The following is a 16,077-nucleotide window of genomic DNA, read 5'->3' on the forward strand; positions in this document are numbered from 1 at the left end:
GTGCCCAAGCACCCCCAGGCCTCCCCTCTGCACGTGCCTGAAGCGCAGGGTCAAAAATATCTATCAAAAATAATTTTTGCATGCCAGGACGCCAGTTTGTTAGGGCGATATCTTTCAACACATAGTTTAAGATCATACCATAAGGGTGAGGTATTTGACGAGCTACACCGATTGAAGATGAAATGGATTAAAGTTTCTACGCTCGGCGTTCACTTAGCTGTGTCTGCTTTGCGATTGAAGAAGAGAGGCAGAGGGAGGGGAGAGAAAAAGCAGCAGAGCAGCAGCGGGCAACAAGCCACCAGCCCTGAAACCCAGAAATAACAGCGTACTTAGCGGGAATGATCAAGAAAGCATAACTTTTGCACAACAGAATTCATTTTTCAAGTCTTAAACGACATATGATTCAAAGAATTAGGCGACAAGGATTGGCCGTTTTCGGTTTTTATTTTAAGGCACCGAACTAAGAACGAAAGAAAGCAACAACACTGGAAAAAAGACGGGGATTACACACAACAGTGACAATAAAACACTCCTCGAGAAGTGGTCTGCCTGGTCTAAGGGTGAGGTCCGAATTAAAAACAGAAAACAAATCGGAAAACAGGTATTTTTCTGAGCATATTGTGCGTGGTTTATTTCCAAGTACCGTTTCTGTGTGAACTTTAAACTCAGGAAACAATGAAGACCTAGTCAGCAAGAACTCATCAAGTGTCTCGACGCTGCTAGCGTTAGCGAGCGAAGGGGCTGTAAAGCTAAGGGAGCTAAGTTAGCTGTTGGCTAACGTTAGCTTGCTAGCTAAACGTGTTTTTTCAGAAACTTTTCGTGTTGTTTCCACGAAGCCCAAACACTGAAGGATTATTCTGACGACAGAGGGGAAGGGCAGGTTCCCTTCTGGACTTTTCCCCCTCTGCGTACTTTTCTAACATGATGGCTACAGAGGTCAGCAGTGAGGATGCGGGTTCGGTCACGACAGGGACAGGGGTGGCAAGCGGAGGAGGAGGCCCGGAGACGGCCCCTTTTCCCTACTATCCTAAGCCGAACAGAGTGCGAGTCACCGATCTGGGACAAGAACAGACCCAAACCACCCGCCAACATTCAAACACTTCTCCGGACTCGCTTCCCGACACAAGTATCTATCCGGTGCCTGGTGGGGATATAACGGGATCAGTGCTCTCCGCAGCTGGGAGTGGTGGACAGGCAGTTTTCCAAGGAACCAACTCAGGGACAAGGGGCGGCATGTGCAACTCTCCCACCTCGGAGAGTCCAACCAGTCGGAGTTCACCCACATCTACAGGCCCAGATGGCTCTTCGAGCTTCCCACCTCTGCCACCTGCGCCCCCCATGGATGAAAGCGACCTGCCGGATTGGGGGGATGAGGAAGATTTGGTGTTTCCTCTCTCTGCACCTCCCACGAACCAGTAAGTATGACACCAGTTCAAAACGACGCGCTGTTCTTTGACACCGAGCAATTGTAATTTCACCAACAGCAAGCAAAAAGTTTTTTTTCTTTTATTTGGTGCCGACTTCCTATCTAATGTTACATACTTGTCTAAGTCTACTAATAATTCAGTTGCAACTGTTTTAAAAGTCTCTAAACGTTGCTTCGGCTAATGTGGAAGTTGATATTCAGGATCCGGTAGTATCTGGGATCCTCGATTCACAGTTTCCTGGAGTGCTGCGTATCATTTGCATGTTTGGAATGTTTTTATCCCTCTGGTTGAAAATTACATTTCAGAAGAGGTTCTGGCAGCCGGAACTTAATTTTAATAGTGCAGCTGAAAGTCTATGTCTATAAATATATCCTGACTTCCTGGTGAAGTGCTTCTTTGAATGATACAGGTAGCTAAGTTTTACACTTAATTTCATTTTTGTTCTAAATACTGATGGGTATGACTTAATGGAGAGTGTCTATGAAATGTCCCATGGCAAACCACTCTTTTTCCAAGATAGTTGAGTATGAAAAGACCTCAGAGATAAAAAAAATAATACACAATGATGAGCATGTTTATGGCGTGAGCTACATAGTCTATCACTGTTTCATACGTTTGACATCAAGGGTTTTGTTAAATATACCTTGTTTTTTGTCTCTCTAGTTCACAGTGGAAGTGTAATGTTCTCAGACATCAGACAGACCTGAGTGAAAGTTTGGAGTTCCTATTCATACTTTTTCAGATTCATGTGCTTTGAAACACTAACATTTTGCATGCATGCAGGTTTAAAACAATGTTGCATTTTGTTCAGGACACTTGCCAACACGGACATTTTCTACACGCGACCGAACACTCCTTGTTTTTAAACCTCCAATTCAAATGAGGCTAACGCATTATATTACTATATTACTGTCAAAATGATCAGCCATGTGTTTTATGAAGGGTCGACGTCGTTTGAATTTGAACGGTTCAGATTCCTTGTTTCGATTCCGATTCCTAACGATTCTATTTACAGACGGTGTTAAAAAAACAAAATCTGCATGGTTTAATTAGGCTAAATAACCAGGTGTTTCAGGATAAAATAGTCTAAACATCTGAATTAATGTTAACTGTATGAGCTTTTTACCTCATAACTTTACCATGAGTTTTTTGACAGAACCATTTCAGGCTAGTTCATTCACAAGTACAACATGTACGTGAATGCAAATGTTATGAATCTTTTCACAGGGGACACACTGTGCAAGAAAACTTTATTTTTGAAAAGCTGATAAACACATTTACACCAGTGGTTGCATTAAATGAATAATCTCCACTTTTGGCGGGTTTCTTAAATGGTGAAGGAAAAATCTGATGGCCATCCGTCATTTTGACAGATCACACACACACACCACCTCTTGTAGGGCTGTAGTGATACAATAATTTCATGATACGATACACGATATTCTGCTCATGATACGATACATATTGCAATATTCAGCAAATGATACACTTCAATACACTTTTGTGATTTTCTGAAAGATTTTAGAGGGACGGAGTGATTTTGGTGACATTTTGTGACTGTTAGAGTTGGATTGAATTAATTTAAATGAAAACTGATTAAAAGCACCAACTACACAATACCTGGCTCTGGTTGGACATGGACACAGACGTGAAGTCGACAGCTGGACAAAATGGATCAAAGAAGTGGTGAGAAAACATGTTTCTTTTAATTGAAACGGTACAAACTGTAGCTTACATGCATTTGTAAAGTAAATAAAGTGCACCAAGTACCCTGCTCTGAATAGTTTGATACCTTTTTAACCTTGACACTTAACATCTGAAGGAATCACTCTAAGCCTGGTGACCTAATCACTCTCCCGGCGAAGCAAACAGTGAGTGAGCAAGGTGACAGTTGGATGTTACGATACTTGCGGATGAATATCGATTTTTTTTCTAGGAAAGAAAATATCGATATATATATATTGCAAAATTGATATTATTACACAGCCCTAACCTATTGGTGCAGATTCGTAAACATTTTCAACTTTATGCACAGAGTACATCACGGCGGCAACTAAACCAATCAATACAAGGAGAATTAACAAAGCATCATTCCTGATCTGGTCTCGACGCGTCTTGCTGTCTGGAAACGGTGTTTTAAAGAGTTATGGGAGGCGTTGGAGTGTGTCTGCTGCAGGCTTCTCCTTCCGCTGAGTGTTTTCGGGATCACGTACCATTTAGAGTCTCGCCGACTTCTGATCGCTTCAGTTGCAGAAATGTTTCCTGATTTCAAAACTTCTTCAGGGCAGCGAATAAGTATTCATCTTCTTGACGTGTGATGTTTGGCTCGCTGGATATAAAACAAACGGAATTAAAATCGGATACAATTGAATATGTCGTATCATTTAAAAAAATTATGGCTAAAAATTGATTATTATAAGATTTATTTATTTATTTTTTTTACCCAGCCAGTCAAAATGATGGACATCAAAACAGTCTGATTTACTTGTATCAGTATCTGATGCTGTTGATTTCCCACTGGTGAGAGAAACCCGGAGCAGAAAATCAAACAAACAAAAAACATCAGTCCACATCACCTTGAGCTATGAAATCATAAACTGATTAGAGTTGGGCAGTCAGATGACTGATCTGTAGGATGGTGTCAAACTGTGATTTTTGTGGAAGTGGACGGAACAAATAAATCTTTTCTGCAGAGGTACATCTACTACTCCGCTAAATAATATCTAGGCTACAGTTTTTTGTTTGCAACCAGTTCTCGCTTGAACAATTCTCCGAGTCCAGCTCCGTACATGGTGACACCTACAGCATGATGTCAGCAGAGGAGAAATGTAAATTATGACTAAACGGTTTAAAAGCTACGGTCATCAGGTTGTAATTTACCAAGCGTCCAGGGACAACAACTGGCCTTTGTTATTGTACTGTAACATACCTGCCTGCCACACCTTCACATCCTGAGCCTCTGTGTGTGTTTGCTTAAAGCCAAGTGTTTTTGTTTAGGCCTGCAGCTATCCAATATTTCAGTAACTCAGTGCTCTACTGTGTAATCCATTAATGAATTGATTGGATTTACATGTGCTATACCGGCAGTTTTTCAGGAAGGTCCCTACATTTAAAGCTGCCCATTCCTTTTGTTCTGTCATGTTTTTATGGACGTGCGTCAGTCCACCACAAAGGATCAACTCAGTCATTCATTAAATATTCATTAGAAATCCTTTTTAGAAGATTTTATTTTAGTAATATAAGGTAATTATACAGTTATTCACTTCGATCTTTCAAATTTTTGTCCAGGAATTGGTCAGGAGCTTTTTAGCAGCTGGTTACGGGTTTGCTTGTTTTCTCTTCTTATTGTCAGAAGCTTCAGAAGTCTGCATTAGGTGTGTAACGGAGGTGAAGAAAAACTTGAAACACCGCATTTGGCACAACAGTATGTCCTTTTATAAGTGTCAGCATTGTTAAAAAGAGACAGCAATTTCCTCTCCGAGCCTGTTTCAAATCAGTGCATAAAGACACTGGCTCAAAGCCAGTATTTTATGTTGTAGGCATTGTTAAATACATCAGTGTGTTTGTATGAAGTTGTTTTGCTGTGGAAAGCTATGGCAGCTTTTAATGTGGAGTAAATTCACTTTTCTTTTCCTTGATCTAAAACCCAACCCTTTGGCCAGTTCTACCCTTTCCTCTTCTGTCGGTCACATATAAAGTAAACATAAGCAATATTTTTTAATTTTTTAAACCGTTTTCTGATCAGATGCTTATTGTTTTATCTCCATTCTCAACGTTTTCATTGAGAAAACGTTGAAGCAGTAGATTTTTTAAAATTCAAATCTGTAACTCTTTCACAAATCCTGTTGGTGAAAGTACAACGTGTCAAAAAAACTTGTATTTTGTCATTTTTAGTGCACCCTCCAATGCTCAGCTACTGGTCGGTACCATAACATTAACAGCTCTAATTGTAGCGCCAGCTGCCACCAAAACAGGTGACTGCTTTGTGAGAGCTATAATTAGCAAGCAGAAGAGAAATGTAAATAATTATTTGACACTGACAGTATAATAGTTTGTCAAAGCTATGGTTACAACAACCCTCCTCCATTTCAATACCATGAAGGTAACTCGCTTATCAACCCTACATTTACTGTACATTTGGAATGTGTTAACTTACAGCTGAGTACTTGCCTGGCATGTTTTGTCTTTGGCATTTGAAAAAAAATAATAGCTGGGAGACGAATAGCAAAATAGGAACTTGTGACGTCTCTGCTGAATGGTCACCCTCGTTGCACTGCTTTGTTTTAAAAATAGCCATCTGGAGACTTCACGTTTTCTATATCTGGCATATTATGACCTGTAAATGTATATCTCCTTGGCGCTATGTCCCAGAGTCATATTTTTATCCGATATAAGTAAAGGTTAAATCGACAGTCAATCTCTAGATTATAGTGTGCATTGTGATTCCTTTTTAGTTGGATTTTACTTGCATGACATACTGTGCCCACTCACCCAGAACACTTTATTTTTAGATCTCTAGTAAAACACAGGGACATTTCTCTAAGATAGTGCCATCCTGGAGAGTATGAAAAACTTATTACTGTAAAGCTTTTTTTATACACCAGATAGACACTAATCAGGGTTTTGCAGGTGTTAGAAATTTTCTTTGAGGTCTGACCTGACAATTTGGATTTTTACCAATTCCAGATCTTTAACTAGTAACTGTGTAGCAACTATCCTGCAAGTTATTTGATAGCTGTAGTGCTTCTGAATTGAGCAGACAATGAAGACTGACTGTCCTGATCAATAAGTTAAATGTATAAAGTAAATATGCTCTGGTACCCCAGTCAGATTGAAATTGGACTCTATGGACATATTTTAAGCTAAAAAATAATTATTTATGTTCTGATTAAAAAAATTCTTTACTCCACTAAATTAGGAGTGAGCAATTATCAGTGAAATTAGCATATTATGTGTTTTAAGTTGCTCAAAATGTTAAAAGTTCACAAATAATTTTGAAGTATTTTTTTTTAAACTAGTTTGTTTTATCAAACATGATTCATGCAAAAAGAGTCAAGCTTAAGTCTGATTGGTCTTAACAAAATTTTTTCTCCTCCCCGATGAGAATCTCCCATATTTTTTGGACTACAATTTTAAAAATGCGGTATAAAAAGGGGGTGGGAACATTAGTTGCACCCGACTGTAAGTCGCAGGAAACTATGAAAAAAGTACAACTTATAGTAAGGAAAATATGATAATTGGGAAACAGTTTTAAATAATAATAAAAAAAACTTTAGCATTTACTACTTTTTATTTGTGGTAGCAGTGGTACTAATTGTATGATGATCAGTTATACTTGGGAATATTGAGCAGTGATCTAAATAAAAGGTTTGATTTAAGAAAGAAACAAGATTTTGGATCTTGTCAGTTAATCTATTTACGTTTCACCCATATCGCTCTCATGCTTCTTCCGTTCCATCAGCACCTTGTCCTGTCAAGCCTGCATCATGGCCTCCGTCATGGCTGAAGTATTTAAAACTGTTGTAAACATGTAGCCAAGATTTGCTGGATGAATGACACCAACTTTGTCTCTGCAAGACGTCTGAGCATACTTAAAATTACCTTTATTGCACTACAGTAACAGCAGAAAAAATCTAAATAGATTGACTAAAAAGCTGAAGTGTGAACATTTTGACAAATTTCTCAGCTAACCCGACCAGTCCAATAAATCATGCTGGCTCAGAAAGCACAGTCTCATTATTCTGCCAAGATATGAGCAGGTCAGAAGAGAAAAGATAAGCTCCTAACCTGCGTGGTTAATAAAGAAAGCACAGTCTGTAAACCACTGAAGATCTCTGAAATCTCTCTTTGTAAATTCTACACAAATGGCCACTGTGACTTTCATTCACAAGTCTACACAGATTTACGTACTCTTGAATAGAGTGTGCAACCTGAGCCCAACACCGTGAGTTCCTGTCACCTTTACTAACACGCAGGCCTGTGCCTCAGATTAAACTAACAACTCTTTGGGAAATGAGTGGTTGATTTTGAGTTTCCACGAAGATTAGAGGAGATTTTAAGCCATGAAGGGGTTCCCTGATTAGATGGTGGGATTGTAAAACCAGCAGCTGTGTTAAGGAGTTTACCTGATTTGCTGGTTGAATGAGGAATATTGCTGCAACCGTATTAAATTAATATCAACACTGTCTTGTTTACCTTTGTGTGGCTAGTAGACACAGTCTGTAAAGCCGGCACATTGTTACTATTCAGATCATATCCTCTTAAAAAGGTGTTTTCCTTCTCGGAAAAGTGTAACAAAAGGACTATATTAGTGAGCCTTTTTCAGTCATTACACAAGTATTTGGCTGGTGAGCTCAGCAAATAGTTTATAAAATTACTTATACAGACCTTCGGAAGCTCTTTAAGCTGTTTATGTGTTGATGGAGACATTTCCCACAATCTCAAAGCTAATGCAGAAAATTGAGTTTCTTAGATGGGGACGCTGACACTTCCAAGTAATGTAAGTGCGTATATAAATCTATGCTTTTATTAGGGCTGTCAAAATTAATACATTAATCCTGTGAAAACTCATGTTGCTTTTAACGTTGTTGATTTTCGTAATGCGTGATCAACACACAGGCTCCTGAACTTTTTGGATGACGTATGCGCTGCAGTTTGAACAATATTTTCTTCTTTTTCAGCATTTAACTTAATGTAAAGAAGTTCTCCAGTTCTGCTCTGATGCCTTATGGTTTTAATAAGCTCTCAGTGAATCTTCCTCAGGAAAACAAAACTTGCCACGACTTTACGAGTCATTTTCCTTTGTAGAGTCGGACCTTTTTGTTGTTTGGAGGCGTTTGCGTCAAACGTGAAAACGGCACAAGAATAAGTCTTATTCTAACAGCAGAGACCATTGTTATATTTTATGCATTGTATTTTTTTGTTTCTGTGTTTTAATCCCACTTAAAATCTGTTTCCTTTAATTTTCCTCCATGTTTGTAAAACGTAGGCATCATGTGCAGGGAGTATATGCATAGTAGTACTTGTGACAATTTTTTTTTTTTTTTGAGAATGTGGTGCCTTAAAATTCACTCTTTGCACGTTTCTGTTGTGATGTAGGTTCCACATTTTATTCATATTGGTCTTAAAGAAGGTTTTAAAACTCCTTTATTGGTAAACCTGCAGAAACCTTGTTAGAGCTGGTTTGTCAGGCCTGCTGGCTAAAAAAACCACTCCAAGTTTTCCAACTGTAAAATCGGTTTTGCACCGGCAAGGCAAAGTCTGTGGTCTGAATGCATTGCTATTTTGTTATACAATATCATATCCTCATCTGACATTCACACTACCACCATGCTTTTTTTCTACGTCATCCCGTTGTTAAGACTTAATGGTAATGGTAGAATATTGCTGGAAAATTCAGATGTTAAGTGACTACAGTACTTACTTTGTACTACTGCGTGGGAACCACCTCTATTGGGTTGTTGCAGCCTTTGCTAATGTTCTGCTATGAGATTGCACAATTGCCTTGTTATTCATACTGTTCACACAAATACTGAAGCTTGATATTACACGATGAAATAATTCGTTTTTTTAGAAGAAAAGAAAAGCAAATGTTGGACAAAAATTGATTTGCAAAACAACTTCAGAAAAAAGTAAAGCACCGAGTCAGTAGAGCACAATGAAGAAAATTTGCCGACTCACTTCATGAGGGAAGCTGTTTCTTTCTGCACCGAACTTGAAAGTGTAGAAGTGTTGAGGCCAAAATAATTCTTATCGCTTCATTGAACCAGTAAGGTTTTCTCATCTAAAAAAAAACAAAAAAAAAAAAACATGCATGAATACAGGGTAACAAGTTTGGAAAACATTTACATCTTACTAAAAATGGCATATTGAAAAATGTGTTGTCTCCATTTGAATAATAAATGTACATGAAGTATTTTACAAACAACCTATTTGCTGTTTTAATAAAGCTATTCATTCCTACTAATAAACCATCTGCATCATTTTCAAATTCTGGCAGATTAGTTGTAAATGTTTGCATGACAAGTAGGGCTGAAATGATTAATCGTGACCGTGAAACAGTCGCCCACTGCCAAGTTTTTCCATCTGATTTTCAGAATAACCAATAGAATAATCAATAACTAAAACGATCGTTAGCTGCAGCCCTAATAACTGCTCGACTAGAAACGTAAGCTTACTTTTCCAGCAGTTGTGCTTTTAGAAGTTAAAAGGTCGGAAGGAAAACTGTGTGATTGTCACAGTGAAGCTTATTATCTCTGATTTAATGGTGTCATTTCAGGCAAACTGACTAGCAGCAGGAAACCTAACATGTTGGGTTTCCACCGTCCATCCTCGTCTGTCTCGCTAGTTGGCTAGCACTGACGCAGATCACTGCTTCGGACACATAGATGGCTCTTGCACTCATCAGTCGGACGTCTGGCACTTGTCCTGTCATCGTCTTGGCTTGCACAAAGTAAACAGCTATGATGGTTCATCATGGGTGCTTTACTGAATCCTGGTGATCATGTGGCTTAAGATTTCCTCGTCCGACAGTAGACTCATTACAGAATAAAAGACCAGTAGGTCAATGTAATTCTGATGATTTAAGGACAAAAACAATCTGAAAAGTGTAACGGTACTATTGCCGAAAAAAATCGTAAATTCTCTCCTGCATCAGTCATCTCCTGCTTGGTTTTATCTGTTCTGTAAACACGAATGGACAAGATAAACAGAAGCTTACAGTTTAGAGGATTTTAGGCTGGCTGGAGAGTTCATAAACCTAAACAGTGTTTGCATCAAAAAGACTTTCATTCATTTGCCAAGGAGTAAGACTAAAACCACTTTGAAACACTTCAGATGGACAAACTTGTGAGTTTGTGTGTCAATGTTAATGTAGCCGAAGCTCGTGTGTCGGTGTGTTCAAATTTTCATAGGCTGCACCTAAATGGGTATTTTTACATCTGTCTGTTAACATATGCCACTCCCTATCCTTGCCTCCCTGTGGTAGAGAAACCAATAGGCAGCATGCTCAGGATGTGTGCTTTTGAGAGAGAAAGAGGAGCGAGTCGGAGGAAGAGAAATCATTGCAGGATTAAGTGGAGCAAAGACCAGAAGGCTACAGCACCACTGTCTTTCCTTAAACCAACCTTTAAAATGATGAGATCAAGATGTATCGTTACTAAACTAGTTGATCAGACTGATTAATCAAGTAAATCCACGTGAGCCAGTTTTGGTCTTTGTTGTCTTCCCGTTTGATTATTCTCCACGGATGTTGCTCGTAGTACCTGGCTTCGAGAGATGACTGTGTCAGGGCTCCAACTGGGGGAAGCCCCAATGCCTTTATTGGATTTAGAAATGTTTTTGGTCGTCTTTCCACACTGGAGCTTGCACTTTTTACCAGGCCAGCAGCGCTATTGGTGGAGTGGATGCACCTTGTGAGAGTACGGGACACAGGAGGGAGATGCAGCAGAGGGTGAACTCGGCGTAAGTGAGGCTTCCACTCAGCCTTAAACTTTCTTTTTTAATCCCGAACATTCATTTATGGGATCAAGTAGAGACGGGCACTCAAAATGTTCTCAGGATGTTTTGAGGTAATTATTGTAGTGATGATAAAAACATATTTAAACAGTTTGTTGGCTCTGAATCCCTCCCAGCAGAGCTTCAGCACCACACTGCTCCAAAAATAAAACTTTAAGAAGTGTGAGTCAATAATACATATGGATTCAGGATTGCATCTGTTCAATTAAACTCAATAGTTGTGCTTTTTATTTTATTTTAAAAAATAAGACATTTTGAACACTTCATAGAACCACCAAGAGGATAGATTGTTCCAAACTGAAAAAGAAGAAATCCAAATCATGCGGTTAGAAGTTATTTTAGTAGATAAACGTTTTAACCACCTTTTTTTTTCTGTATCGTATTGATAAACCTTACGGTTGCTTCTCCTTAGGGTTTTAAAATATGTTGTAAATATTCATCCCGGTATCAGTGACAGCATTATTAACAGGACAAAGAATTGCGTGTATTGCAATAAATCTGATTATATAAATGTCATTGTGCTCACTATCTGGGGTTGGTGAGTGCAATAAACCCAAAGTAGAACAGCATTAACTCTGTAAGCATTTATTCCAAGTAACACCATCATCGCGGTGTGGATTGACGTCACATATCGTATATTTTTCTCATCTCATGCATTTGTTACAATATCTTGTTTTATGAATCAATTTTTAATTGCTTTGTGCACAAAGTTTAAATGTTAATGTGACTGACTTCAGTAGGACATGATCTTTTCCTGATTTAAAACCTTTAATGTGGCGAAGTAAACCACAAGCATATCCAACCCCAAATGTTGTGTCAAATACGTACTTTTTAGCCTGTTAATGTAAACAAAAACATTTTTTATTTAACTTATTAGTGCTCCAAATGCTGGACATTTGCAACAATGCAGCTAGTCAAATTGATTAGCTGCAGATGTTTGACTGGAGACGATTAATATATCTTCAGACGACTGAATTTGTGACTTATTCATTTGCTGGTTCCACATGCTTCTGATTACATGACTAATGACCGAGCTCTGCTTTATTGAACAGATGTTTTTACCTTTAAAATTTTTTATTTAGTTGTTTTTCTGTTTGCTACAGATTGTTCCTTTAAAAAAAATTAATTAAGGCTTGTTGTAGGACCTTGGAAGTCCTGTGAAACAACCAATGAACCTTTTGGTGTTGGATCCCTGTTGATGGCTTTTCAAGATTGGCAGGTGAAAGGTCACGCTAATTTTTCCATGCTACATATCTGGCCGTAAAAAACTGGTTATATCTGTAACTGTGATGCAGAAGTTGGCTCTATTGTTGTGATTTCTAGTTGAGACTTGACTGCAGCTAGAGATTTTGTTTTGTAGATAGTCAAATATCAAGGGAAGTTACGTGCCATTATTTGTTGGTGTCGTACAAAAAAACTCCCATCAAAATACATTGACTATATATAAAAATATCAGTTGTACATACAGAGAATGATGATATACAATAAAGTTGGGTTTAATTCATTTTTTGTTGTTTGATTTTGATAAGGGCAGACAGCATGTCTGTTGACATGTCAAAGTACAGATGCGCCCACAGCAACAGTGGAGGACGACATGATAGTTTAATGAGTCAGGCAGACGGACCGACAGAGGCAGAGACGACGTCTACCTCAAGCGAATCACAGCAATCTTTCTGTTCTGTTGCTCTAATTTCCCCTGAAGACAAGAGTCCAGCCCCAGATTCCTACTCTGTGATAACAATAAAACGGCACGCAAAGTGGATATGCTCAAGCGGCACTTAAAATAATGTTTTAAACTAACTTTAGTATGGAAGCGTCTCAATTTTTTTTTATCAAGGACTAATTCATTAATTTATGATCCTAGTTCCTCCGCAAAAAAGCATTAAAGATGCATTCCATTTACTTTCTGGACATTTCTCTTTTAAACAAAATGCATTGCGGGGGTTGAGAGGGAAATGTGAAATCAGCTGCATTTGCACACGCAGGGTAAGCGAGCGTCAAAACTTGCAGAGCTCAGAAAAAGCTGCCGTCTCTGTTTCCCCAACTGTTCCTCTATTACAAATGTGTTTAATATTATGCAGACTTGAATGTTTCAGTTCAGCTGTGCAGCACTTTGGTGAGAGTTTAAATATAGATTTAAGAGCTGTTAAAAAAAACAAAAAAACAACACAGCACTTTAGCAATGTTTTCATGTTGTTTTTGATTTACCAATTGCAGATTAGTTATTGAGTGATTAGTCTGTAAACCTCTAAAGATCTAAATCCATTTGGATTGAAGCATATTTTTCCCCTAAAACATGCATTAAATGATGGCACACATGTGATCTTGCCTGGTGGTATTCCAGATGTTGCACAGTCACATCTTTGTGAATTACCTAGACGGAGAAGCTGCTTACACACTGTCGAGCTGGTCTGTGTGTGTGTAATTACCCACATGCAGGTACCAGGACTGGAATGACACGAGAACTCGAACGCAGCCTCAGTTGCGAAGTTAATAAACGGTGCAGAGCCTCTGGCTGGGCTCCCTCTCCCATGTGGTGACGCAGCCACTGTTGGCCCCTTCCTAAACACACTGCTGTTTAGGAAGCAGCGTGTTTAGGCAAGAGATTGGCACACTCTCTTTTGTTTTAATTACTAACTTGTTTTGCTAAACAAGTGAACTGAATTTGTTGCTCAGCGATTTGCATTAATCATATTCATGTCTGTCCTAATCAGTTGGTCATAATCTGTATGATCTCCTATGAGAGCTTCCTCTTTTACAAATGCACTTTGGAAACAAAGCCCATTAGTTATGGCTGCTCACCGTCTTCAGCTGTGACACTTAAGGAATTTTACTTGCACCGTTCCATTACTCAGCAGTAGAGCGCAACAATAAATCGACCAGATTTATCTCAGTGATTGGCTGATACTTAACTGTGAAGCTCATCTTATCCTCTGATCTTATCTACCTCGGCAAAGGTCTAAAAATCAAAAATTGCCAAAAAAAGTATTAGTCATATACGCTGTCATAGTAGTAGACCGTAGCAATTTCTGCAGTTACACCTGCCATTTTGACAAAATAATTTGTTTTCTAACTTCTATTATTGTGTAACATTTTAGTACAATAAGGTGCTCTCAGCTCCTCCACAAATTTCTAAATGGTTGTAAATATTAGGGATGCATTGTACATTAGCATTAACCATATCAGCTGATGATTTGTTTTTAGCATTTTTTCCATCTCGTCATTTGTGTGTGTTGGGAAGGGGCGCTCGCTGGTCAGGAGGTATTTGTAAAATCACATATTATGATTTTATTCTTTACACAGATAACATATTCAATTGTCTTCCTGTTGTGTGCTAAATGGCAAGAAACGGAATCAAACACTACATCTATGACTAAGAACCTTGTGTAGTTAATGATATAGTTGCATTAAAGCAGAATTTTTCATTCTGGCATTAAAAAGACTGAAAATAAAAAAAATAATAATTCTGCTAGCTTTTTAAATGGAAGTTTATTCCCATCTTTTGTTGACCATCGGGGAATTGCTTTCTGAAAAGCTGGCTCGGCTTTTCTCGGCGGAGCCAAGATATTTCTGCTCTCCTTGCTACACATGTGCTGACATGACGGCCCATTCCTGAAACGGATGGTAGAACCACATACTGTAATCTTCATGGTTGAGGTTTACAGTCCGTTTAGTTTACGAATTAACTTTCCAGGTCATGAAGATCTTTGTGGTGTTCTGTGAAATTGTATCAGGAAGTTTATTACAAGCCCATCATGACTGTGCTGTTCAGTGTCTGAACGTGTGTTGATGGGTGTCTCTTATTACCGCCGTCTAGAATCATCACTGGTTGAGACGGTTGCCAGTGACGCAGCAAATCTTCCGTCGCTTTCACTGTGCATGAACGCTTGTTCGGCTTGGAGCGTCATACTTGGTTCTGTTTCTTTGCATGTTTGCTTCCATTTCCTTGCAGGCATTAAATAAGTAGAAAGTTGCTTCCCCCAATGCCATGGATTGCAAATTTATCATTACAGCAATACTGTTGTCAGCAATATGTATTTCATGGAGAAAAACAACATTTAACTGTTAGCTAATTAATTTTGTGCCACACTTTCAGGCTCCATCTGCCTGTGACATCATATGTTGGCTAAGCGCAACGTTTTCAATAAAATCTTGCCTTTTGAGAGCTTTTTTTTTTCTTCCATCCAATAGCTGGAAAAGGCTATTCATATATATTATGGAGTCTGTTTTCCGAAGCAGAAAAAAACGCTAACACCTTTGTTTATACCTTCCTGCTGCGTCTCTCAATTATTAAATCATGTAAAGTACTCTTATTCTACAAGTCTGCGAGAAAATTTTACACACTTTTTTTTTTAAGTCACTGTGGCCCTTCAAAGGCAAAGCAGGGATAGGAAATAAAATGTTCAGCAGAATGCCTGCACTGATACCATAATATCAATTATGAAGAGAAGTAAACTGATGAGGCTTATATATATAAATATATATATTTCTATATTTCTTCTTGGGGCATACCAGAAATGTTTATGTCCGCATTACCTGTTCCTAAAATGATGCAAGTTGTCACCTTTAACCCACATTAGAGGAGTTGCACTGAAGTGTGCCAGCCTTGGAAAGTGTTATCAGAAGTGTCGAGGCTTCTGAATGGAGCGGTTTCAAAACGGATCGGCCGATAGCAGGTGCTGTCAGTGTGGGGTAATAGGAAGTCATAGAGGTGTCTTTTTGACGTGTGCTTGATGTTGGGGTTTACTTTAAGTTTCAAGGAGCACAGACAGACAGAGCGGGACCACTGCACCATTCTACACACATCAGTTTTCAACATTCACAAATACTGGACACAGATTTGTTTGCAGTGGGCAAAGTCACTGGGAAAGTCAACACCAAAGTTGCCGTCCAACAAAGCAAAATAAACTAAAAAAAATACACAAACTTTTCACAAGCAGAAAGGCAGTTCAACAAATCACAATCTTTCCTTTAATAAGTCTTTGAAACATAAACCTGGTAAATGGTTTTTGTTAACGATTTCACAGTAACATATAAAGTTTAAACAACTAACTTAAGTACATGTAACAATGTTATTTTACTTAAAGATGAAATTCTAGTTTCGAGACAACAATACTAGCAACTGCTTCATCTT

The 16,077-nt window shown here is 38.5% G+C and overlaps 1 protein-coding gene across 2 annotated transcripts in view; it reads left to right on the top strand.

Annotated features, from left to right (window-relative positions):
* The first annotated feature begins 236 nt into the window (after positions 1-236).
* Positions 237-16,077, top strand: part of rasa1a (RAS p21 protein activator (GTPase activating protein) 1a) — a 29,450-nt gene continuing 13,609 nt past the window's right edge. The window contains exon 1 of one of the 2 annotated variants that reach the window (XM_008418889.2): positions 237-1,415. In XM_008418889.2, the coding sequence (XP_008417111.1) occupies positions 922-1,415 (494 nt within the window). In that variant the 5' untranslated portion in view covers positions 237-921. Of the gene's footprint in view, positions 1,416-10,502; positions 10,890-16,077 lie in introns of those variants that run through there. The other variant, XM_008418890.2, reaches the window with a different exon arrangement.

Source organism: Poecilia reticulata, linkage group LG9 (genome assembly GCF_000633615.1).
Source record: "Poecilia reticulata strain Guanapo linkage group LG9, Guppy_female_1.0+MT, whole genome shotgun sequence".
Classification (NCBI taxonomy): domain Eukaryota; kingdom Metazoa; phylum Chordata; class Actinopteri; order Cyprinodontiformes; family Poeciliidae; genus Poecilia; species Poecilia reticulata.